Source organism: Maylandia zebra, linkage group LG13 (genome assembly GCF_041146795.1).
Source record: "Maylandia zebra isolate NMK-2024a linkage group LG13, Mzebra_GT3a, whole genome shotgun sequence".
In the NCBI taxonomy this organism is placed as follows: domain Eukaryota; kingdom Metazoa; phylum Chordata; class Actinopteri; order Cichliformes; family Cichlidae; genus Maylandia; species Maylandia zebra.
The window spans coordinates 24299108-24323149 of record NC_135179.1 but is presented as its reverse complement, the minus strand read 5'-3'; the positions used below and the strand labels follow the sequence as shown (position 1 = coordinate 24323149).

At 44.6% G+C, this 24042-nt stretch overlaps 1 protein-coding gene across 3 annotated transcripts in view; it reads left to right on the top strand.

The window, feature by feature from the left end:
- Positions 1–23475, top strand: part of arid4b (AT-rich interaction domain 4B) — a 39163-nt gene extending 15688 nt beyond the window's left edge. For 2 of the 3 annotated variants that reach the window (XM_004559741.4, XM_004559743.6), the window contains exons 4-24: positions 2397–2462; positions 2808–2898; positions 6659–6738; positions 6883–6974; positions 8958–9099; positions 10287–10366; positions 12665–12741; positions 13403–13551; positions 13653–13725; positions 13913–14007; positions 14103–14200; positions 14383–14581; positions 14718–14923; positions 17129–17311; positions 18382–18466; positions 18565–18760; positions 18887–20104; positions 20259–20369; positions 20561–20785; positions 20870–21016; positions 21169–23475. In XM_004559741.4, the coding sequence (XP_004559798.1) occupies positions 2397–2462; positions 2808–2898; positions 6659–6738; positions 6883–6974; positions 8958–9099; positions 10287–10366; positions 12665–12741; positions 13403–13551; positions 13653–13725; positions 13913–14007; positions 14103–14200; positions 14383–14581; positions 14718–14923; positions 17129–17311; positions 18382–18466; positions 18565–18760; positions 18887–20104; positions 20259–20369; positions 20561–20785; positions 20870–21016; positions 21169–21320 (3765 nt within the window). In that variant the 3' untranslated portion in view covers positions 21321–23475. The remainder of the gene's footprint in view (positions 1–2396; positions 2463–2807; positions 2899–6658; positions 6739–6882; positions 6975–8957; positions 9100–10286; positions 10367–12664; positions 12742–13402; positions 13552–13652; positions 13726–13912; positions 14008–14102; positions 14201–14382; positions 14582–14717; positions 14924–17128; positions 17312–18381; positions 18467–18564; positions 18761–18886; positions 20105–20258; positions 20370–20560; positions 20786–20869; positions 21017–21168) is intronic. The other variant, XM_004559744.4, reaches the window with a different exon arrangement.
- Positions 23476–24042: the final 567 nt, after the last annotated feature.

The following is a 24042-nucleotide window of genomic DNA, read 5'->3' as shown; positions in this document are numbered from 1 at the left end:
TGGTCGTTGTGAGTCTGAATATTCCGCTGTAATGAATTTCTTCGTAGCTCTTTGGTTCATTAATCTCTGTCTGCTTGTTTATCAAAGTCGATGTTTGCAGCGTACAGCGCCGGTGTCTTTTGAGTGATTTTTAAGGCTTACTGGAGGAAAAAAACAAACACGTGGTTAAGATTGAGCTGCGCTAGAGAACACGTAAGACACCGATTAACACTATGTTAGTATCAATCACTGCAGTTAGGACTAATGCTGAGTATTTATATATAAGTCTTTGTAGTATTTTTATATGCATGCAAACAAAAGAGTGTCTCAGATGAAGCAATTGTGAAATCTCGTTGTGAGGTTCTTCTGACTCATTTAAAGAGTAAATGGATGAAGCTGCACGTACTAACAGCTTTGAAGTACTCGTGGAGAACAGATGAACACCAGCTCCTTCTCTTAAACACATTTCCCGGTTCTTTGAGCACTTGCAGACCACACTGAGAGAAAGCCCACTCCTCTTTAGGATGGTGCTGTTTCAGAAATGTCACGCTCAAACAAGTGCTGACTAACTCAGTCGTGTGAATGCCACTCATGATGTAACCTAACCTTCCTAAAACTGATTAAAATTCCACTTCTGTGCATTTGAGGTGCCTCACAAAGTCTGCAGTTTTATCCTTGTGGTTATGTCGCTTTAGCAAAAAAGGCACCAGAAAGCTTCACCATTGCTCTTTTATCTATTTATCCCCCCCCCATTTTAAATGACACTATTTCTAGGCTTCAGATTAGGTTACTGTAGATTAAATATTTATGTGGGTTTTCCTTATTTAAACAGCCAGGTGTTTGACTTTTGGAGGTAAATATTGATGTCATTGTCCTGTTAATCTGTGCTCCTGCTGTGTGGCACGAAGCGATACTTCGAGGCAGTTGTAATGGAGGGAAAGTCGATTAAATAGATGCGAACATGTGAGGTGAAGAAAAGCAGATTTATAAAGGCACAAATGGTGAAGGTGTGTACTCCCGAAACATATCTTTTTCAGCATAAATAATAAATGTTGAAAAAAACAACATATAAAAATCAGAACAGTGGAGGGCTTTATTACTGTGTCAAATCCTTTTAGCTGTTTATGGCCACAGAATCCACCTTTGCTTGAATAAAGCAGTCACTTCTCACAGCTCTCGTTTCCTGCTGAGAGAAAACGGAGCATGAAGGACTACTGGCTCCTCATAAATCTGTTCACAGCATAAAATTGCTGCGCCGAGGCTCTGTTGTATCAGAAATATGGTTTCATATCTTATTCCAATATTTGTTATCAAGCCTAAGTGGCTGTGCCGTGTGTACGGCTCGCAGTTAGGAAGTCGTCAGAGCGCTCTGCCGTTATTGAAGCCAAGGCCTCGGACAGCGGGAGTCACCCTACCTAAAGTCTGGGGGGAGTCGAGCTTCTTGCCATCCCCAGAGAAGAAAGGGATTCCTTTATTCCCCCAGTCGGGAATGTTATTATCTCCATAACTGATGAAATGCTACCCGAGGAAGCTTTTTATTTCCCCCCCTATTTTATTACCTGACAATCTTACAGTATGCATTTCTTTCATTCATTGTCTTGATTGTGCATTCACAGCGAGACTTTGATTGCTGCTTCTGCTGTTGTTATATTTGAAACTGACTCGAGCATTGTCTGAATTTGTTACCCGCAGGCTTGTTTTCTGGGATGAGGTGCTTAACTTTTTTTTTTTTAGCCCCCGTTCTCTCCTCTGTACAGCACCTTATTCTAAACTGAATCACAGTCAATAAAAGTGATGCCAGTTTTCCATTATAATTATGTTACAATTTTTTTGTGTGCATATGCTCTCAATAAAAGTGATGCCAGTTGTCCAAAAGTGATCCATTTAAAACTATTCATTGTTAAATAGATCACTTTCAAGTATTGATGCTATCACATTAATATCGATCTGATACCAATACTAGTGTTGGTATCGATACTGTTGATATTTGGATCCATCTGCCCACATCTACTAAAAAGATCCTGCACTTCTGGCTGCTTTCAAACTTTTGCACATGCTCTCTGGAAACGACGTGGCAGTAGATGGCTCTTAAGTGCGTGTGTGCCTGCCTTGTGGCCTTTTCTGTCTCACAGTAATGCCAGGTTGCCATGCAGATACAAGATTACCACAGCGTGATCAGATTATGATCTGCCGTGGCTCACTTAGGGGGTGGACGTTGCAGATGTAGAGAGCGGGGGATGGTCAGATGTTCGGCATCAACTGAGGGTTCAGTCATTGTGTAAAAGTCCTGCAGTATTAGGAGAGACTTGCTGCCTGTGTAAGCAGGATGATTGGTGTGATCCGGTCAGATCTTTAGGTAATTGTTTTGTTTATGCTGTTACTGATTCTACTCTACTGTTGCCTCCCACCTTCCCCAGGTGACCTTTAAAACAGATCTGACCACAGCTGAGGTTCACGATGAAAACATCAAAGGACCTCTAAAGGTAAGGCAGGAAAGATGGAGACCTATTATTATTATTATTATTATTATTCAGTATTAGTCATGAATCCCTCCTGTCTGAATTTAAGACTCCTTATTTTATTTTATTTATTTATTTTTAGCTTCACTCCTGTTTGTATCTAAGCTACACTTCACCCTCCCTTTGCATAAAAGCGCACGGGGCAGCAAAGCATTAGCTTTGCAATTTAATTTCACTACATTAAGGGTTTATGTAGCAGCAGTATCATCTTCTCATTACTTGAAAATACATCATTTAGATTTATCACCACAATATAATAATAATTAGTGCACTGACTGGCAGAATAACAGCAGTGTATCCGTCCCACAGGTGGGTGCTGTTGTGGAGGTGAAGAATCAGGATGGAGTTTACCAAGAAGCCACAATCAATAAGCTGACCGATGCTAGTATATATACAGTTGGTAAGTCAATAACAAGCTGTCTGCCTTGCCTCCTTCCTCTCACACTCTTCTTTACTCTACCACTACCTCATAAAAAACATGTTTGCACTGACAGAAAATCCTGCATGCTGATTTGTGTTTCTTGGACTGCGAAGTTGCTACAACTTTGAGAATTTTAGTCAACATATTAAATAAGGGGAACGTCAACCAGTGGTGCCTCTGCAGTTTTGAATGTGTGCATGGTAGGGCTGCCACAAATGATTATTTTGATAGTCGACTAGTCACCGATTATTTTTACGATTAGTCGACTAATCAGATCATGCATCCATTTGACGTAAAGCGTACAGCTTATTGCACCAGCAGCATCTGCTCTTATATAACTATCATTAGCTTACAGCTTTAAGTGTTTAAGGTATGTGCTAACTAAAAATAAAGACAAGATGATAGTTTGTTAAATTTCGTTGAAGTTGAATAAACTCCTTGCTATCTAAAACATAACGGGACACCAGAGTAAATTCTCGAGCATCTCACACTTCTGATAATCAGCTGTCTGCTTGACGTTTATTCAGCTGTGTAAAAACTATAACTTTAATCTCAGCCAAACCGATTTACTCAGGAACAAATAAAATACTACAAAAAAAAGCCAAACAATAACATTTTTAAGTTATCTAAGTGACTTATATATATGTTTAACCTGAGTAGCGAAAGACAGTGGTGGGTTTGAAAACGATTTGCTGGGAGTCCGGTGTTCTCACGGGCTCTAGTGAGCCTTGCCCCCGGCTAGCTATCGAGCTAGTGGGTAACAGACGTCTCCGAAAACGTCGGAGAGCTTTTGAAAATATGTGGTGTCTTGATAACCTGAGCAGATATTTGAGGTTTACACAGCTACATTCTCGCCTGAAAATATGTTGAATGTTTATTTTGTGACCCAGAAAGAATAATAAGAGTAATATTAAAACTAACTAGCTGCCGCCATTGTTGGAAACTGAGCTGGCTTGCGCTATGAATTCTGGGACACAGCTACTTCTTCTTCTTCGGGGTTTAACGGCAGCTGGCATCCTTGTACATGCAGTGCTGCCATCTTCTGTTTCAGTCCGTTATTACACTCTTAAATCCTGCTAGTTATTCCTGCAGCTTTTGTGAGCTTACAAAGCTTCAAACAACGCGTCGACTATTAGATCAGTCGTCGACGATTTTGATAGTCGACGTAATCGTGACTAGTCGACTAATCGTGGCAGCCCTAGTGCATGGAAAGATTAACTGTGCTGATACTTTTGGCTGCTCTCTTATTCACCTCAGCAGGTAGCTCCACATATTTCAGTTGAAAACTATTTATTTATTTTACACCTTATGCCCTCCCTGACTCATCCCCAGTGGGATTTGAGTCTCCTGCTGGGACCATTAGGCCAGTGTGTAAACCACTACTCTAAGGCTACGTTCACACTGCAGGTCTCAATGGTCAAATCCGATTTTTTTTGTCTGCTTGTTCACACTACAAATAAAATGCGACAGCAAACGCGCTCTAGTGTGAACGCTCAAAGCGGCCCGCATGCGCAAAAGAAGACGTCACACACAACGCGCTCTGTACACCCAGAGCAAACGATATTGTTTGACTGATGGGCCTTAATATAAAGACTTCGGACTTTACGTTTCCCAATTTTTGCTTTAAGTTTTGTTATTTACATAACAATGTAGATAACCTAATAATTATCCTTATTGCTGTTTTAGAGGAGCGGTGCTTCAAAGGATAGTTGCAGATTTCTGTCAGAATCTGCAGATTATACAGTACAAATAAAATATACGTGAAAATAAAATGTTCATGTTTCCCCAACGTTGTCTTCCCAACAGTTTCACTAACATCTACACTTATTGGCCAGGAAGCGTTTGCGATGTCTTCTCGGGCGCTGATAATTGGTGTCTGTCTTGTGTCAGTGACGTAAAAGACGGATTTAATGCGACATGACTGTTCAAACAACAGTCGCTTTCTAAAACATCGGATATGTATCGGATTCAGTACCACATACGAAAGTGACCCAGATCGGATTTGAAAATATCGGATTTGTGCCGTTCACACTGTCATACCATGATCGGATATGGGTCGCATAGGGTCAAAAAAATCGGATTTGATGCGCTTTCGCCTGCAGTGTGAACGCAGCCTAAGAAACCACAGGACAAATACTAGGCTGGACCTACTTTTGCTTTCTGAACTGCCTTAATTCAACAAGTTTTTGGAAACATCGCTTAGAGATTTTGGTCCATATTTAAATGATGGCGTCAGCTGCACATCCATGATTCTCCATTTCCCCATGGTTTCATGTTGTTTACACTGGTTGGTGACCCTGTGTGAACTGTAGGCTTAGTTTCCTGTTCTTAGTTGGCAGGAGTGACACCCGGTGTGGTCTTCTGCTGCTGTAGCAAATCTGCTTCAGGGTTTGATGTCCCTTGGTTGCCTTGCTATCAGCTTGAAGCAGTCTGACCATTCTCCTCTGACCTCTGACATCAACAAGACACTTTCCCCCAGAGAACTGTGCCTCCTGGGATCTTTTCTCTTTTTCAGATCGTTCTCTGTAAGCCTTAGAGATGGTTATATGGGAAAATACCAGTCACTTAAATCACCTGCTGTCATGTTATTGCCTGATTACGTACTAGCATTAATGAGCACTTTAACAGATGATGAAGTGGCCAGTAGGTGTATTTGGCTAAATAGCGGAAACCAAAAGTGTCTTATTAGCAATTAGTATATAGTTAGCTAAAACAATGAATAATTTAGAGTATCTATGTATGAATACATGAAGTTTAAACTAATCTTAACACCAGAAAGAACAACCAGAAGAACACTGTGGGCCAAAAAGACGGGAATCACTGTAATATAACACAAGATAGCAAGTGAGAAATGCTGGTGATGCTACATGTAGGGGGATGAAGTGTGATATCAATCATTTGCTCTATAAAAAGTTCAAAATAAATATGACAGGGTGGTGAGAACCTCAAAAACCCCAAGTTTTAGCTTCTAACTGAACAGATTTGGTGTTGGGGTTTGTTTTTGGGGTTTTTTTGTGCCCACAGTTTGTAATTGCGAGTCTGTCAAGAACACGCAGTTACATTGTTGGATAATCCAGAGTACACAGCATATAGACTTGCTGCAAAGCTTTCCAGTCTCTCGGCAGCTGCTCGTCACTTAAGAGCACCCGTGGGGGTTTTCTGCGCCTTGAAAACACTCATCTCGGCACATTTTCATTCTTTTCATTCGCTGGTGGGGAAAACAAAAACATAACTCACTGTTGAAGTTACCTCAAGTGTTCCCCTCATTGTTGTCTACAAGTACGTTTGAACAATGAACAACCCAGGGTTTGTCTTTGCGATCCAAGAGACTGTTTTAAGAGTCCTTGAGGTCATTATTATTAAATTTAATGTTAGATTTAGTGCTCTTTCACATGTGAGCGCATTTTACAAATGGCTGCTCATTTATGGATAAAATATCAGAGAGATATGAATTAAATTGAGACGCTTCTCCTCACGTCTTTATTTTGCTGTTTACTCAGCTCTGTGTAGCAGAGGGTCCTTGAAGCTCGAGTAAATCTGTGAGCTGAAAGTAACCGTGGCTGCCTGCTGGAAAACGTATGAGCCTTAAAAGACGAGCATCATTTGTTTGCAGTATATCTGAGGCGCGATGGCATTTTGCAACTGAGGCAGGAGCCTGTCTGTGCTTGAGTTTGTTTTTGTGTGGGCGCGGGGGTACCGGTGGGCTCGCAGTCTGATAGTTGGTCTTTTATCTCCGCAGTGTTTGATGACGGCGATGAGAAGACCCTGAGGCGTTCCTCCCTCTGCCTGAAAGGAGCGCGTCACTTTGCGGAGAGCGAGGCAAGTATCTCACTGCCCCTCAGTCCCATAACAGCCTCATCTCTGCTTTCTGGGGAAATGAAGCTCATTTTGTGTATAAATCCATTTATAAGTGTGCGAATAGAGGGTAAACCTTTTTGTCCGGTTGTGTTCTCTCCACCGCAGACACTTGACCGACTCCCTCTCACCAACCCCGAGCACTTCGGCACACCCGTCATCGGCAAGAAGGGGAACCGCGGTCGGCGATCAAACCCGATGTGAGTATCATCCACTGGTCTCTGTGCTCAATCCCGCAGCGCTCATATTTAGCTTCATTTTATCAGAGGCCTGTGATGCCAGTGGGAAGGTATTTTCTGTTCCGATCCTCCGCCATCAGAAACAGACTCGCCCTGCTCTAAGTGTGCTGACAGCAGTTGAAATGAAAGATTTACTCTCATCTCCATCCCCTCATAAAGAGCCCCCGAGGCCTGGAAGGAGAGAGAGCCTGCTCGCCTCCTCCAGCTCCTTAATCATAGCGGGCTCCCTGAGTGTGTGCGCATGCATGCTGGAGAGGCAGAATGAGCGTGGCACAGTCCTGCTGAACGTTATCTCTTTTTTTTAAAATTATTTATTTAATTTTCCCTGCTTTGAGTCTAATGTTGCAGTGAGTGTTTTATGCTCTGATGTCCCTGCTCCTGGGAGACGGCACAGTTTTCATTGAGGGAATAAGAACTGCTGAGGGTCTTCTTCTTTCTTTTTTTTTGGTGCTGGGTATATTCGTAGCTCCTCTCTGGTATAAAGAGGACACTTGGCTAGATAATCTTATTCTCTTGCTAATGGGGCCCAGAGAAGTCAATATTACTCTAAGCATTGATGCAATATTGACTCGGAGCGGTCCCAGCTGCACATTAGCACCTCGGACCTTTTGTTTCTTTAGCGTGCACTAATAGTGTTTCAGCTTTTGAACTGCAGGGATTGGCTGCTCTGTAAAGATAGCAGCCACAAGGCCTGCTTTTAAGTTGTTGTTTAAAAAAAGGGGGGTGGGGGGTGTATAGTTTGACTTGTTGGAAAACATGCTAATTTGCCCTCCTGAGTTAAATGAGAGGAGAAATATGCATTAACATAAACACAGGAAACAGAGGAAATAAGTTTATGTAGCTGTGAGTTTGCCAGACGACAGAGAAGGAGTCACTGACCATGCCAAGAAATAGACGAGCTGTTAATTAATGATATTTTTAGGTTGCTTTAAGGCTTATTTTACTTTGTTTTTTAAGGAGCATAAGGAGAGCTGTTACCCGTGTTGTTTGGTGGTAAGAGTGCCATCAATCGTCTCCTCCAACAAGAAAAAGCGAGTGTATCTCAGAATGTGTTTATTTAAATTGCTGCCTTTAAAAGCAACGACAACTGTAAAGCAATCCCTGCAACATCAGTCTTTACAAGTGGAGAAAACGTTTCTTTTTTTCCCCCTAAATGAATAATAGTCTGTGCCTCATTGAAGAGTTAGTGTTTTCTTTGTGACTTTGATTCACAGCTTAGTTGTTGTTGTTGTTGTAATAGTAGCAGCCTGGCTGATTTACAGCTCTTGAGTGGTGCCAAATGCTGCGTGTGTTTATATGTACATAGAGCTGTGCTCAGAGCCCCGTGAGCCATAAAAAGAGAAAAGCAGGGTCTGTTTGCCTCTCGGTGCTTCCTGCATGATCACTCAGAGACGAGGCTATCTGTCAGGGCTCTGCCCGAGCATCAGGAAGACTGTCAGACGGCACACAGCGAGCCGGCTCCTTTTTACCCACCGATCCTAATGAGTGAGCTCATCAGTAGAGGCAACCTTATGTCTCACTGTGCTACATGATAAGACAATGATGGATTGTTAGGTGGAGACTGGTGGAGGTGTTGTTTTTAATCTGAGGAGCAGTTAAATGATGACTTGGTTATCAGAAATCATCTGCCTCCCCCTTTTTTCCCTTTTTTAAATTGAGACACGCAGTTTTCTGTAACTGAAATATAAATGGAATACGACCATTCACGGCGCCTCTTTATTATATTATATTGCATAACACAGAGAAAAGCAGCAAATACTCAGAATCAGATTCATTACTTAGGAATGTTTGGCATTTTTGCTAAGTGGCTTTTAAAATCAACAGCAGCTCTCACGTGGTATACTTGAATTCGTGTAATGAAGGTAAAATGGTGTAAATGGTGTAATATATGAATGCTCGCTGTGCCGTTCTGTCCATTGAGCAAAGTCTCCCTTCCTCCCACAGTCAAGAGGAGGAGTTGTCCTCATCCTCCAGTGAAGAGGAGGAGAGCGATCAGCGGCAGAATGAAGACCTGTTCGGCAAGGTGGTCTGCGTGGAAGGGGTTCCCACCGGGGACAAAAAGAAGACTACGTGGTATCCTGCTCTGGTGAGCTGATAAGCTTTCCTTCCTTTGCTGCTCTCTGCAGCATCGCTGTGGAGGAACGGGGGCTGCTGCTGCTGCCGGGCTTCCAGTGAAGTCACGGCATTATGCAGTTTCATCAAAATGCCTGCTTATGTAACCTTAGCACTCAGCAGGATTATGTTATTGTGCTAGAATTTGCCTTCCATCAAATGCTGTAATATGCATGTAATAACATTTCATATCCAGACAGACTTCATGTTCCGACTTGAAGGACGAAAAAGAGCTCGAGTCTTATTTTGCAGAAGAAAAAACCCCCGTCTTGTTTTCCATGATGTGTGCGAAATGTCAGACAGACATCAGTTTGATGTCTTCAGTCTTTGCCTATCCATTTCCATCCACCCAGCTGTAACTCTCAGTCACCGTTAGCGCACAATGAAATAGTGACAGGCCTTGTTTGTTTGTGTAAGTGTTACAAGTAGAACTGGGAGAATAGGAGAGGGTGGGGAAAGCTGTCCCTTTTACTGTGTAGTCAGCAGGGGCCCCGCCTCCAGGATTTGTTGTTCTTGGCTTGCTACTGACTGAGCTCCATGCTGCCTCCTTGTGACAGTTGAGAGAAGTGCACTGCACAGTAGCCTGTCATTGTTTACACTGCAACCATATGGCAGAGGGGTGGAGTAGGTACACTGGCAGCTGTCTCATGCAACAGATGATGCGCGGCTGTGATAGACAGGGGCTCTTTTGGGTGGCCTTGTTATGTAAAAGTTCTAAGACACGAGCGTGCACGTGTGAGCGTATGTGACAGAGCTCGAAATCACACAGCAGGCGTGAGTCATGGACCTGAAGTGAAAGCATCCAATCCCGTGAGCCCGAGTGTACGCAGGTCTGCTGGAAATGCGCTGCTTCCTTTGGGTTAGACCCCGGCAGGAGTAGCAACCCTCACGTTAGTTCTCCTCCTCAGCTCCAGCTGCTAATGATGCTGGCGGGTGCCCACCCCTCGTCATCTCTCGCTCTTCATCTCTCCTGCTAGTTTGATTTTGTATCATAGGCAGCACATTTTGTAATCAATCAGTGTGCCCTTTTGCTGAAACCGCTTTAGTCATTAAGTCATTCTCTGATACACCCCCACCCCTCCCCTATTCTTCTTCTTTTTATTGCCTCAGCACCACCTCACGTGACCTTTTTCTGACTTTCTCTTGTTTCTGTGCAACAAGGTCATCTCCCCCGACTGCCACGAAGACATGACCGTGAAGAAGGACAACGTCTTTGTGCGCTCGTTCAAGGATGGAAAATTGTGAGTCATTAATAATTCGCCCAAAGCGACATTTACATTCTGTTGTGTTAAGCTGCTTCTGCACTAATCATTATTAGTAGCTTATCCAGCATAATTTATGATGCAATCAATGAAAAGTGAGACAGAGGGAACTTGGGCCGCTTGTCGGCCACAAAACTAAGAGGTAGTAAAGCTGTGGCGTGCAGATGCTTTGCGCTGGCCCTTGATCATTTATATAAGTTGTTCTTGATTCATTTTTGTTTGTAAGTCAATTTGCACACTAACCATTTAATACTAATGTAAAGTACGGCCATTGTGGCTCTGTCAGATAACATTTGTATTTCTTGACTAAGTAATTGTGCGTGTGTTTGGTGAATGAATTCAAATCTCCATTGATTAGAGGAATATAGGCTCATATAGGCCTCAAGCACACAGCCTTCCTCTGCAGCATCGCCTATTGTTATTTTATTTGTCCTGAGGCTGTGAGTTACTGGTGTGGAGAGGTAGTGTAGCTTCCCTGCAGCCTGCCCTCGGCATAGAACCACACAGCCAGATTGTTTTGTCTGTGGTAAAGAAAGAAATAAGTCCTGTCAAGAGCTCAGCTGGCGGTTGTGTTACTGCAGCCTTTCTTCATGTGGGTAGAAACATAGCCCACACTCAGCATAAATTAATCTGGCGCTTGTTCGCCCGCTCCAAAGACTACTTTCCTGTCTGTTTGAATTCCCGCAATGACTAAATACACTTGCTTTAAAAGGAATCTTGAGCGAGTCGCCGGCGTGACCTCCTTAATCTGCGGCTGAAGACAAATATGCAGCACAGGAAGTCTTATCACTCGGTTAAAGGTAGAGCTGATGAAAGGGATAAGATAAAGAATGATAAATCGGAGACCAGCTGGAAGTTGTACGGCTGTGAAGTATTTCCTCTCTGACCGAGGGCACCCTGTGAAAAACCTGTGTGGTGTTTTTTTTTGTCTTGTTTGCAAGTGGAATCGCATTGGAGTACTTTTTCTTTCTGAACTGCAGCTATTTGATTTAAGTCGCTGAAAGCGCTACTGTGCATCCAGGTGAGATTGCAAAAAACAGCAAATGAAAGGAGGAGGAAAATCTATATGATTGTTTTCAGTTTGTTTCCGTCTCCAATCGGTTTGCTCTCATATGCATTAAGCAAAATTTCCAACATGTGTATCATTATTGTTACGCATAGCATTTTTAGAGTGTAGTAGCGAGACATAAGAAAACACATTTTAAGCACATTTGATTGCTGAGTGTGCATCCTCTCTGTCGCTGCAGTGCTGTGTGATTTCCTTTAGCCCTTTTACTGCTTTCAAGTGCCTTTCCATTCTTCTGCACACACTTGTCACTGTTTATTATTCCACTTTTTATCTTTTCTGACAACCTCTTCTCAGCTATTATCAGGCTGGTGTGGTTTGTTTTTTGAACAAGGGGTTTACATCCATAGGCCACGTGACCTCTCCCGCACAGCACCCGGGGTCAGTGTGTTCGCTTTCCTCAGGAGAGTTGTATATTGTTACTAATAACCATTGAATATGTCTTTCAAAAAAAAAAACAATGGCTTGGAAAACATTTTGAGGGAAAGGAAGGTCAGATCCAGGGGTGAGGCAGGAGTTGTCAGGAAGTGGTCTTACTGTTTCCACTGTTACTACAGTAACCAGATCTGACAAGTCTTTCCTGTTTCCACTTTTTTCCCCCCATTTAGCCAGCTTGCAAACTTGTCTGTGTTTTTTAACCTGCAACGGAAAAAGACAGTGTAATGAGCGTGAGTGGGTTTTAAACCTCAGCTAAACAAACCTGCACGTGGTTTCTCCGAGTTACAGACAGGTGTCCTTGTCAGTGCCGTGTTTGTAGTGATTATCTAAGGAAATGCCAGGAAACCGAGCCGTTCTCTCAGTGTGAGGTCGTTTAGCTTTTATACACTTGTTTCTTTAAAATTTCACTCCATGACAAATCTAGTCATTGGATCTGCTCAGCTGCCTACAGATACCACAGCAAATCGCCTCACATTGCTCACCAGCCAAACCTCTGACTGCTTTCAGCTTACAAGCTTCACTGATCCGTGTGTCTGCCAAATCGCCAGCAGCTGACTGTGCCCAGCCGCTTTAGGGGTGCTGTAAGAAAGTAGTCTGTGACCGCTCAGGTTTTTGGAGGCTTTGATTGGCACACAGCTGTAAGGTTGTTTTAATGAATAAGACTATATGGTAGAGCTCTGAGCTGTTTAGACTTTGTTGTTTTAAGAAAACTTTTTTTTTTCTACTCCACACTTTCTAATCAGAGTTGCTATATTTTTATTTATTTTTTGCAGTTACATGGTGCTACAGAAGGACGTCCGTGAGTTCGACAGCAGCTGCCCTCCAAAAGCTGACGCGAGCCTCAAACCCGGTGAGTTTGAAGTCGGTGCTACAGAAGTGGTGCGCAGCAGAGCATACCTTTTATCAGCCGTCTGCGGGCAGCTCTGTACGCTGACACACTTGGCAGAAAACACTCGCAGAGTGGAAGACCAGAGAAGTTTTGTTTATGTTCTGGAGAGAACGCAGCGGTGGAGAGCTCCTGTCACTCTGCAGTCTATTTTTAAAGTCCTCACTAAACTTTTTTTTATAAAAGTGCTACATTATTTTTCATTTTATTCAAATTTTTTTCCACCGCTGAGCTCGTACTCTCGTAATTGCACTTAGCAAACAGCTTTGTATTGTCCCCGTCTTGATATTCACAGGTGGTTGACTCACAACTGTGATATTTTCCGCGTTACAAAAGCGTAAAACAAGCATCTGCCGAGGTGGTTAGATACTGCTAAAACCCACCTGTGACACTGTGGCTGGATGCTTCAGCTGCTGTGCGTCACTGTGCAAACACTGGCAGGTTTTCATGCTTCCAGAGTTCCTGGTCTTTTTTATACTGTAGCTTTTATGTGGGCGTATTATTGTTATTGTTGTATATAGTGTAGAACACATTTTTAAAGGTATAAGTGTGTCGTTTGAGCATGCAGTGATGCACGCACAGCTCCAAGAAGTGTTTACGAGGTTCGATTAATCCGCTCTTTCAGCGCTGGACGCAGCCCTGGAGTTCCAGAGGCAGCTGGTCGTGCCCAGCATCTGGAAGACAGAAGTGAAGGAGGAAAGTTCCAGCAGCGAAGAGGATGATGACGACGAAGAGGAGGAGCAGGAGGAGGATGCGAGTGGTGAAGAGGAGGAGGTAGAGACAGCAGAGCGCACTTATCCTCTTATCCTACAACCTCCCAGATTTAAAAAAAGAAAAAAAGAGAGATGCCAAACTGTCTTGTTTCCTGTCTGCAGGAGGAGGTGGAGCCGTTCCCCGAGGAGAGGGAGAACTTTCTGCAGCAACTCTACAAGTTCATGGAAGACAGAGGTGAGAGCAGGGCAGGGACCAGTGTGATGTTTGAGGTTTATTTTCATTTGTGAGACAGGTTGTGAATTTTGTCTTCTTTTTTTTTTTTTCCTATTAAAAAGAAAAATCATAATTTTCTCCAGCAGACAAACATGTTGTGCTGCTTTTCTTACCACATCCACCTATGCCTTCTGCTTCTCCTCTTCAGGGACTCCCATTAACAAGCGGCCGGTTCTGGGCTACAGGAACCTCAACCTGTTCAAGCTCTACAGGCTGGTGCACAAACTGGGAGGTTTTGACAATGTGAGTGCTACTGCCCGCCCCTGAGAGCAGTTTGATGTCGCTCTCGTTTCGTTTGGTGTCGACTCTCTCTGAATTTTGTCTCCCTCGTTGAGCAGATTGAGAGCGGTTCTGTTTGGAAGCAAGTCTATCAGGATTTGGGAATCCCCGTGCTCAACTCAGCTGCTGGCTACAACGTCAAATGTGCTTACCGCAAGTACGTACAGACACTCCACAGCTCGAAAGCTTTCAAAATGCAAAATCCTCCAGTCGACTTGCTTTTCATCTTTGTGTGATTAACTCTGAGCGACGCAGGTGTGTCGGCGTGCGCACGCTTTGGAGCAGTAAGATTAAACTTTGGAAAATCTTATTGGATGTGTTGAATGTCTCATCACGCAGGTACTTATACGGATTTGAGGAATACTGCACCTCCACTGCCATCACATTCAAAATGGACCTCCCTTTGAAGCAGGGGACCAAGGGGGAGGGGAAACCTGAGGGGGAGGCAGGGAAAACGGCTCCTACGTCATCAGTTGCCGAAGAGCCGAAAGCCCAAGTGGACGGAGAACCTTGTAGCACACAGCCCGTTATCTGCAAGGTGCATTATCCCGAGTGCTGTCTGTTATTTTAGATGAATTTCTGCACACCTCCCATGTTTCTCATAATAAAGCGTCATGTCTGTGAAGGTTCTCAGTCTATAACCTTCACAATAATAAAGCGTCCTTCTCTCACAGGACGAGAAACCTGATTCGACCCCGAGTAAAACGGAATCCGAAACATCGAAAAGCGAGGGGAAAGAGGGCGGAAACGATGGCGATGACGAAGAAGAGGACGGTCCGCACAAAGCCGACGCCGACGAGGGCTCGTCGACGGCTCGCCTCGGAGCCGACGACATGAAGGAGGAGCACGATGAGGAGCAGGAGAGCAAGGACAACTCTGGGTAGGTTCACTGAAGGGGATGCTCCCTCCTCCACAGTTGCTTAAAAAACAAAACGTATGGTCAGGGCACAAACATGAGCTCCTGCATGGTAAAACTATTCCATGTGAAAGCAAAATAAGAATGCAAAAGGACTCGAGGTATTTGCTTTCCTTGGTGGCAGCACGATGCTAGAACACCATTAGCAGATGAGGAGCAGTGATCCTTCTGACCTTAAAAGTACTAATACGCCGTATACTCTTACCTGCTAACCAGAGAGAGGCATGCTCTCCTCTCTCTCCTCTAACTAAGCTCTTATCCACTGCCCTTTGTGCTATTATTATTCCTTGTTGCTTAGTCGACATCGGCTGGCAGAGACATCTTAGAGCACCAAAGCCTGACTGCTACCTTTCACCTGGCATGTCATGCTGTGCTTTCTCGCTGTCTCTCGCTCGCTGGGATTGTTTGACCATGCCGAGCCTCTCTCACTCAGTGCACAACATGGCTGTGCTCTTCTTGATTCCTGCCCTTTCCTGATCTCTCTCTCTGCCACCCTCTTCCTGTCTTTTCTCTCATCTTTTTGGCTTTCAGTGTTCAGCTTTATTTAAATGTTCCATGTGTGTGAATGTTGTCATAGATGCATTAACCCTCCAGTTGTGAGATATGTATATATATTTATATATACAGTGCTTGAGATGCTTTTAGAGGAAAACTCTGAGTGTTGGTAAATGGATTGTTGTACAGTTTGGCCTCAGCAGTTGCATTTTCCCTGTTGCCTCCTGTGATTAGCGCCGTCTGTCCAGCTCAGACCTGTTTGTTCAACGTCCACAGTGACAGATGTACAGTTGTGTTGTTTGGACTGCTGAAAGCTAGAAAACAGGTTCTTGGTTTACTGAGTCTCTGTGTCTGACTGAAGGACTGCAAAATTCCTGCACGTTATGAGGAGGTTATCTGTAGTTTACACCAACCGTGGCCACAGATACCTGCTGATAGAAGACCACTTGTGACCTCTATGACAGTCAGAAGTCTCCTTGATCCTTCGGCTTTGTCGGGATCAACGTCCTTGCAGATTACGAGTTTACGGATGCACTCAGTGGACAAGCCGCAGGCTGATCTGATCTGAGCTTTTCTGATCATATCAAACCTGTTTGATGTTTACAGGCTGCAAACTGGAACAGACGGGTGTTGTGTCAGGGTCATGTTTTCATTCCAGCATCAGCACAGACGGCGTGTAGCCACTGAAACTAGCTTACTGTGAGCTTAAACGAGAAGGCGATGCATTAGTAGGAGACATCGATGAGTTATTGTTGAGTTCTTGCTGGACAGGTGCTTATTTTTACGATGAAGCCTTCTCAACGGCTTTGCTGGAAAGTTCACTTGGACTGTTGACCTTTTGGCTTTTACTCATAATGATGAGCACTGCAGTTGAATTGTGCTCATTTTGAGCAAGCCGAGTCTTAATCTACGTGATATTTGTGTGTTTTATTTATTTTTCAATCAGGGGTGGAAATGTTTTTAAAAATCAGTCGGCTCCTGGAAATAAGCCCGTCTGCACGTTCTGAGGAGCTAAGTTTGGGAGGGACTGTGAGGCGTGTTGTGCTGTAGATGTTGTTCGTCGCAGCGGGCCGACTAGGACCTCGCAGCCGTGCTTCCTCTCAGTGCTGTAGCCTCGCTTTAAGTTGCTGCGTTGCCTGTCCCGTTGCGCTTTGCCATGCTTAACCCACCCCACGAGGCCCCCTGGCGCCTAAAACACTTACTGACACCCCTGCACCACCCCTATATCTCCTGATTGTTTCCCTCTAGCTCCTTCTTGTGGCTGCTTTGTTTCTTTACAGCGTGCGTACGAGGGTGAATGAGAATCCCCTGTGTGTGTGTGTGTGGGGTTAGACAGCATAACAGTAGTGTGATTTCTTATCATTAATTTTTACTATGAAAGAATAAAGAATGATGTGTTTTGTTTGTTTTTTTGCTGAAACACTTCATGTACTGTTCTTTGACTGGCTTTTCTATTAATGATGCAGCTGGACTAGAGCTAAGGCAGCTTATGTTTCTGTGCAGGTGAAGGTGTAGTGTTGTAATGAGACAGGGAAAGGCAAGGGTGGAGCAAATAGACTAGAAAACAGGCTTGTTATAGCAGCAGGCAGCGAGTTGGGGGTGGATGGGTGAGGGTGGTGGTTTTTGTGGTGTTATAGCCTAGGGCCAGGAAGTGCTGAACTGTTTTTCTTGCAGGGATGACAGCAGTCAGGAGGGGGAGGAAGGGGAGGAGTTTGAGTGTTACCCCCCGGGGATGAAGGTGCAGGTGAGGTATGGGCGAGGCCGCAATCTGAAGACGTACGAGGCCACTGTGAAAGAGGCAGACGTGGAGGGGGGAGAGGTGCTCTACCTGGTGCACTACTGTGGCTGGAACGTCAGGTAAGACAGGACCTGGGGAGAAATCACCTAAACGTCTATTTTCACCCTAATTCAAAAGAAAACAGACCAAAAAAACAAATTTTTAAAAATCCATCTCTTAACTCATGGGATCACCGCCTACGTGGGTGTCCCCGCAGCAGTAACCCTTCCTCGCAATTCTGCTTCGTGTGAACCAGTGCCATGGTCAGCACTCTGATTATGGAGAGCACTGGGCCATCTAGTGGCAGAAACACAACTGAGTATCGGGTTGATGCGGATTCACTCCTCAGCTTCCTCTCTCTCAGTTTTGACCAAAATCCCCTGTCTGTCTGTCCCCCAGCTGTCTGTCTCTCAAACAGATCTACAGACAGCCTGATTTTTTTATTTATTTCTTTTTTTTAACCAATTTGAAGTCTTTTAACAATCAAACAAAACTTCCAATCCTACAATGTGATATTTGAATGTGAGCTAACACTGAATGGCCAACCTAAGTGCTGCTACACTCACCTCTACCTCTCAACCCTCTCCCCCCTCCCCAGCGGGTCAGGGTTAAACGCAGTGTTGAGTAGAGTGTTAGGGTACCATGACACAGAGGTTAACTAGTGCAATCGGCATTTCATCGTCTCAATGTTGTTGTGTGGTCCTCTAGCACTCTATAAAAGACAGTGGGATGTTCTCTGCATTGTGTCTGTTGTGTGTGATGTTGTGAAACTTTTTTCTTCCATCCCCCCCTCCCCTCCTCCTCATACGACCCACTTCCTCGGTATTGTGTGAATTCTACTGAATATGATTTGTGTGGTGGTCGGTGTTCTATCTTGTTTCTTTCTTCATCGTAAAAAGGTTGTGTCTTTTTTTCCACATAACACCATGGGATTTCTTCTCTTGCTGTTGAGGCTTACTGTGTCACAGCAATATGTCGGGGTCAGACAGTAGAAGCGTCTGTGTGGTGGTGGGTGGTGTGAGAGAATATTTCACAGCTCCTTCTTCAAAGTCCTAAATGATGAAACTCTTTCTCGTCTTTGTACTTGATTTTTTTTCCTTTTTTTTTCTTCTTTCTTTCTTTCTTTTTCTTTTCTTTTTTTTTTTTATAGATATGATGAGTGGATCAAAGCAGACAAGATTGTGCGACCCGCCAATAAGAATGTACCAAAAATAAAGCACCGTAAAAAAATTAAGGTATGACTTTGGAGAGCCGGTGACTTTTATTAAGTCTTAAAATCCCGGTTTGGTGTCGTGAAGTGAAAGGCTGACTGACTTATGTTGACTTCTGGCAGAAAATGCAAGACAATTTGGAGAGGCTCGATGACAGGGAGGTCCTCGGCCCTTCGTCCAACGCTAACCGTGTCCCGCGCTCCAAGTGTGGCCTGAGCCAGGACGTCTTTTCCAAGATGGACGAGGGTGAGGACAAAGGGCCTCAGCAGTCTCCAGTCAAGGCTATAGAAATTACTTCTATCCTCAATGGCCTGCAAGGTAGCAACACTCATTAGGCTGTAGTGGTCATGCACACTTGCAGCAGATTAGGACCGCGTCACTCTGATGTGTGTTGTTGTTTTTTTTTTTTAACAACCTAATAAAGCTTTGTTCTGTTTGCTTCAGCCTCCGAGGTGTCCACGGATGAAAGCGAGCATGAAGCTGAGGAGGGAGAGCATAACGAAGAGGATCAGCCAGGGAGCCGTCTCAGAAAAGGCCAACCAGAGCCACCGCAAATTCCAGAGCGCTGGGAGGGCGGAGCCCCGTCCGAAGGGTCCAAACCCTGTCCTGTCACGGGAAAGGCCCAGGACACCGTCAGTGTGGAGAGCCCAGATGCCGGAAAGCGCAGAAGCCAACCAGAGTCGGAGGGAGAGGCAAGTACGAGGAAGAGGAAAGCTGACAGCGCAGCAGAGAGGACTCCAAAAGGTCAATCCAAAGCTAAGACCAGGAACACCAGGAGTGCTGACTGGCTACCTGCGGGTTCTCCGATGAGAGGGGAGGAGAGAGCAGCCGCTCCTGGAGAGGAGAGGGGGGCCTCATCTAGCAGCAGTTCAGATGATGAGGGTGCAGCTGTGGCCGAGGCTCAGCCTGAGGAAAGTGAGCGAACCCGCCCCAAAACCAAGGGGTCACCGACCAAGAAGTACAACGGAATGAAGGAGAAAAGCAAAACCAGCCGACAAGGAGGCTTCTGGGAGATTCCCGAAAAGAGAGCCAAAGTTTCTGGGAATGTAGAGGAAAGGCCCGCCGTTCGCCCAAAAGGACAAAAAGACGTGTGGTCCAGCATCCAGGCCCAGTGGCCAAAGAAGACTCTCAAGGAGTTATTCTCTGACTCGGACACGGAGGCCGCAAACTCTCCTCCCCCACCGGTGTCCTCGTGTATGGAAGAGCCGAGCGTCGAGCAGGACGCGAGAGGCGAGGACGACACCTCGCAGGAGCAGATGGAGACCGAGAAGCTCCGGGAGTTCCCGAGCAGCGGGAGCAACTCTGTACTCAACACGCCACCGACGACGCCGGAGTCCCCATCGGGAGGAGGAGGCAGCGCCGTGGAAGAGTCTGGTCAAGCGCAGCCTTCCTCCCCGGCCCCATCCATACCCGCTGCCTTGCCCTCAGAGCCGGTTTCAGACGCTCTTCCCACAGGGCCAGTACAGGAGGAGGTGACGGGCGGGCGCAGCGAGACAGATAGCAGCACAGTGGAGGTGGAGAGTCTAGGAGGAGAGCTGCAGGACGAAGGGGCGAGTTCCCCCTCGAAGGTGTTCGACGTCAGCCTCTCGTGCAACAGCAGCAGCAGCTGCAGCCTCGAGCTGAGCAACAGCAGCCAGCAGGAGAGTGAACAGAAGTCCAAAGGTACGAGTGGCAGCAAAAATCTATTTTAACAGGTTTATTTTTCAGTGACACAACTCATTTTTCTTCAGGATGAAATACTAAAGAAACAGAGGCTGACTACTCATTTCACAGTCCGCCTATTCCCTCACCGTCTTCTCACTCTTTTCTTTTGTAGCGTCTGCGAGTCAGAAGCGGCAGAAAGAATCACAGACTGGCGGCGCAACAAAGAAACACAAGCCAAACCGCAAGAGCCTCGGTGTGCCTCCCAAAAAGAATAGGAAAACAGGTAAGAAGAGCTGTGGGTAGAAATGATGACACCCGCTAACGTTCTCATTTTCAGCGCCAGCACTGCTTTCATGTGTCTCCGTTTCATTTATTAACCCGTTTGCAGGCATCATGTAACAGATGCCAGGTAGGAGAGGATTTGAGGCGTTTCCTGTTCACTGCATTTTCTTTCTTTTTCCTCTTTTTCTTCAGCCAACAGCAGTGACAGCGAGGACCAGTCTGTTGTTGAGGGCACTGCCAAATCAACTGCCTCTAAAAACAACCCATCGGAGCTGAAGGCTGCCACTTCGCCCAAATGTCACGGGCGATCTCCCCCTTCGAGCCATAAATACCACAAGCAGGGTGATGCAGACCACGCACAGCACCGGGATAACCACGGAAGATCGCCGCGGGTGTACAAGTGGAGTTTCCAGATGTGTGCGTATCCAACCCATTTGGTTTATGCTTGTCAGCTCTTTAGTGCTTCTTGTGAACCTATCCTTTCATTTTGGGTCCTCTCAGCTGATCTGGAGAAGATGACCAGCCTGGAGAGGATCTCGTTTCTTCAGGAGAAACTTCAGGACATCAGGAATCACTACCTCTCCCTCAAGTCTGAGGTCGCCTCTATCGACAGACGACGAAAACGCATGAAGAAGAAGGAACGAGAAAGTGAGTCAGCTCTTTATTGTCTGGAATAATAACTAGCATGTTATTTACTAAATTTGGTTCACCATTAAAGCAAGAGGAGTAAAACAGGAAGTCACTGTCGCATCTTCTTCTTTTTTTAATCAGCTTAACCAATCACTGCTTCTGCTCTGCAGGCACAGTGGCCGCTTCCTCCTCATCATCCTCCTCCTCCTCACCGTCCTCCAGCTCGCTCACAGCGGCAGTCATGCTGACGCTGGCAGACCCTCCGGTATCATCCTCATCGTCCTCATCTCAGAACTCCGGGGTTTCAGTGGAGTGCAGGTGACAGGACGACCCAGCAAGGAGCCACACCGCACGAAGCACTTAACCAGCACCCTGGGGTCAGCGCCCCGATTCCCTTTCAACAGGATGAAAAAGTCGACCCACATACTGTAACTACGGGGCACAAAAACCAGACCAGAGACAAAAAAACCACGAAAAAACAAAACAAAAGAGAAGAAACAAGCACTATTTTTTACTGACAACTGTTTTCTCGGCAAGCTAATGGCACTTAAGTGCACTTTTATGACGATTGTGTAGGGGTGGGGCGGGTGAAATTTGTCCAAAAAAACCAAACCCAACATATATACAGATTTGACTTTTGTGCTTTACTTAATTGAACATTTAAAAGAATTGTTTTTGCAAGCAATAATTGTTTCCATTTGATAAAGTTGTATTGCAAAGGGATGATTTCCAGTGAAGACCATCTGTCATCTGTCCTCGTAGCCCAACATGGCGCTCGCCATGTTATTTCTGGAAATCTGGAGGAGAGACGCTGCCACATTGGCATTAAGGGCATAGGAAAGGTAACTTTGCTATGTTTCTCTCTGTTTCATTAAAAAAAACACAAAGAAAAATAAAAAGGACCTTCATGTGGATGGGGTTGCCCTCCCCATGTACAGGCAATCGCTCCTGTACATGGTCTGAATCAAGTAGGTGGTGATGGATAAGGTTTCAGCACCATCGTATGTCCGCTGATGGCCTCAGTGGATCATAAGGAATGATACTGTAGTGCCTTTTTTTTCTTTTTTCTTGTTGTTGTTGTTGTTCTCCGCGGGGGCACTTTGAGAAAAGGACAGTACTTTCTTTTCCTGATCCTCCTCTCAGATCAGAGCGTTAGCTGGAACAACGTGTCCCATATAAAAGACTGCAGAACGCTGTGAGTGAGCGAGTGAGCGGGCAGTGAAGGGCTAAGTCTTGGCAGGTAACGACGGGATGTTATCAGTGTATTAGGATTATTACGGTAATTGTAAAAGCAGAGCTCCTGTGTTGGATCACCTGCAAATCTACTACTGAATACTCATCCACAGATTACTGTTGAGATAACAGTCTAAAATGTGCAATGATGGAGGTTGGCGAATGCAATGGATGCATTAAATCAGTTCATCAGCCTTTTTAAAAGCCCATCTGCTTTTTTTCATTATGTTTCCATCCTCCATTTTTTTTCAATCCCCCCACTTCAGTTGCATCAGCTTCACTGATGTTAATGTTGCATATCTGCAACCGGATCGAGTCAAAAGTCAGAACACACACAATCAAAGCCGAACTCCACGTTTTCAGTGTTTCCACCTACATGAATTTATTTAATTAAGTACATTTTCACTTCATCGAAATGATGCACACTTTATTGGCATGACATGCCTGCTTCTCACACTCATCCCTACCAAAAGAAAAGAAAAAAAAAAGTTTGACTCTTGTTTCTTGTACTATGACCAGAATAAAGGTAGAGATATTGTAAATGTGCATTTATATGATAAGGTGACGTACATGTATACATTTCTGAAGACATCTCCAGTGTTTCCTTTGTATAGACCCCCCTACTGTATGATATCCGGAAGTTACATTTTGTTCGGCACTTGTATGTAACTGTATGCTTTTGTTATAAATTTGTATATTGAGAAGTGTTTTGAGTCGAGCTATTTAATATCTTGCACTGTTAATAACATGTACTTTTCTGTACAGACAGTTTTATGGTTTTAACTGTAGTTTGAGTGTAAATAACTGAGGGTTGCAGCATGTTCCGTTTTTGTTTTTTTGTCCTCTTTCTTGTTCTGTTTATTTGAGCTCATTTAATGTTGTTCTGTTCTCCCTTTCTCATCAGTTTTGAGTCTTTATCTAATTTCATGTTTGCTTTAGTTTTTATCCAGTTTTTCTTTGTGTCTTTTGTTTTTCTATAGCTTGTGCTTGTGAGAGAAGAATGGTGGTTTTTGGATGTGGCTGAACTATTTTCCAACCTGTACATGGCCTAAAGCTAAAGCTGTATGAACTTGTATACAGGAAAAAGTCTGTGTCATAGATCAACAGAAAGTAACGGAGCTTATTGAAAAATGCTCAATAGTATTTATTAGGCTCATCTGAGGATGGTCATTGTGTAATTTATTGTAAAAATGTAAGCAAAGCAGAAGCCTCTGTTTGAAATAAATGCCATAGTTTGTGAAGTACTCGGTGTGTCTCTTGCATCAGTGGTGGAAAGTAACTTTAGTCAAGTCTTTGAAGCACTTTACTCAGACACGTCTCTGTTATTATATAATTCAGTGATGACCAGCAACTGTAATCACTTCTATCAAAGCAGAGGTTTTGGCAGTTTGCCAGTCTGCAGCATTCAGCGGTGTGTTAGCATAACGGCAACGAGGAAAGACACCAGCAATCATCTTGGGGAACCTGCCCGTCAATTTGGAAAGGCTTTTAATGCAGCGTCCAAACAATATGAAGCCAATCGCTCTACAGCGAGAAAGATAAAAACTACTAGAGTGGGCATCCCAGGAAATTCACCCCAGGTTTATGACAGCACAATTAGAAAAAGACTGGACAAGTATCATGTGTTTTGTCTCCAGAGAAAGTCTTTCCTCCCCAAAAAGAACATGGCAGCAGTGTTGGTTTAAAAATGTGCATCTGAACAAACCACAAGACTTCTGGAACAATACCCTCAGAGCAGACAAGACCAAAGTAGATACATCAGACCATAATACCCAGCACCATGTTTGTTATAAACCAAACTACACATCAGC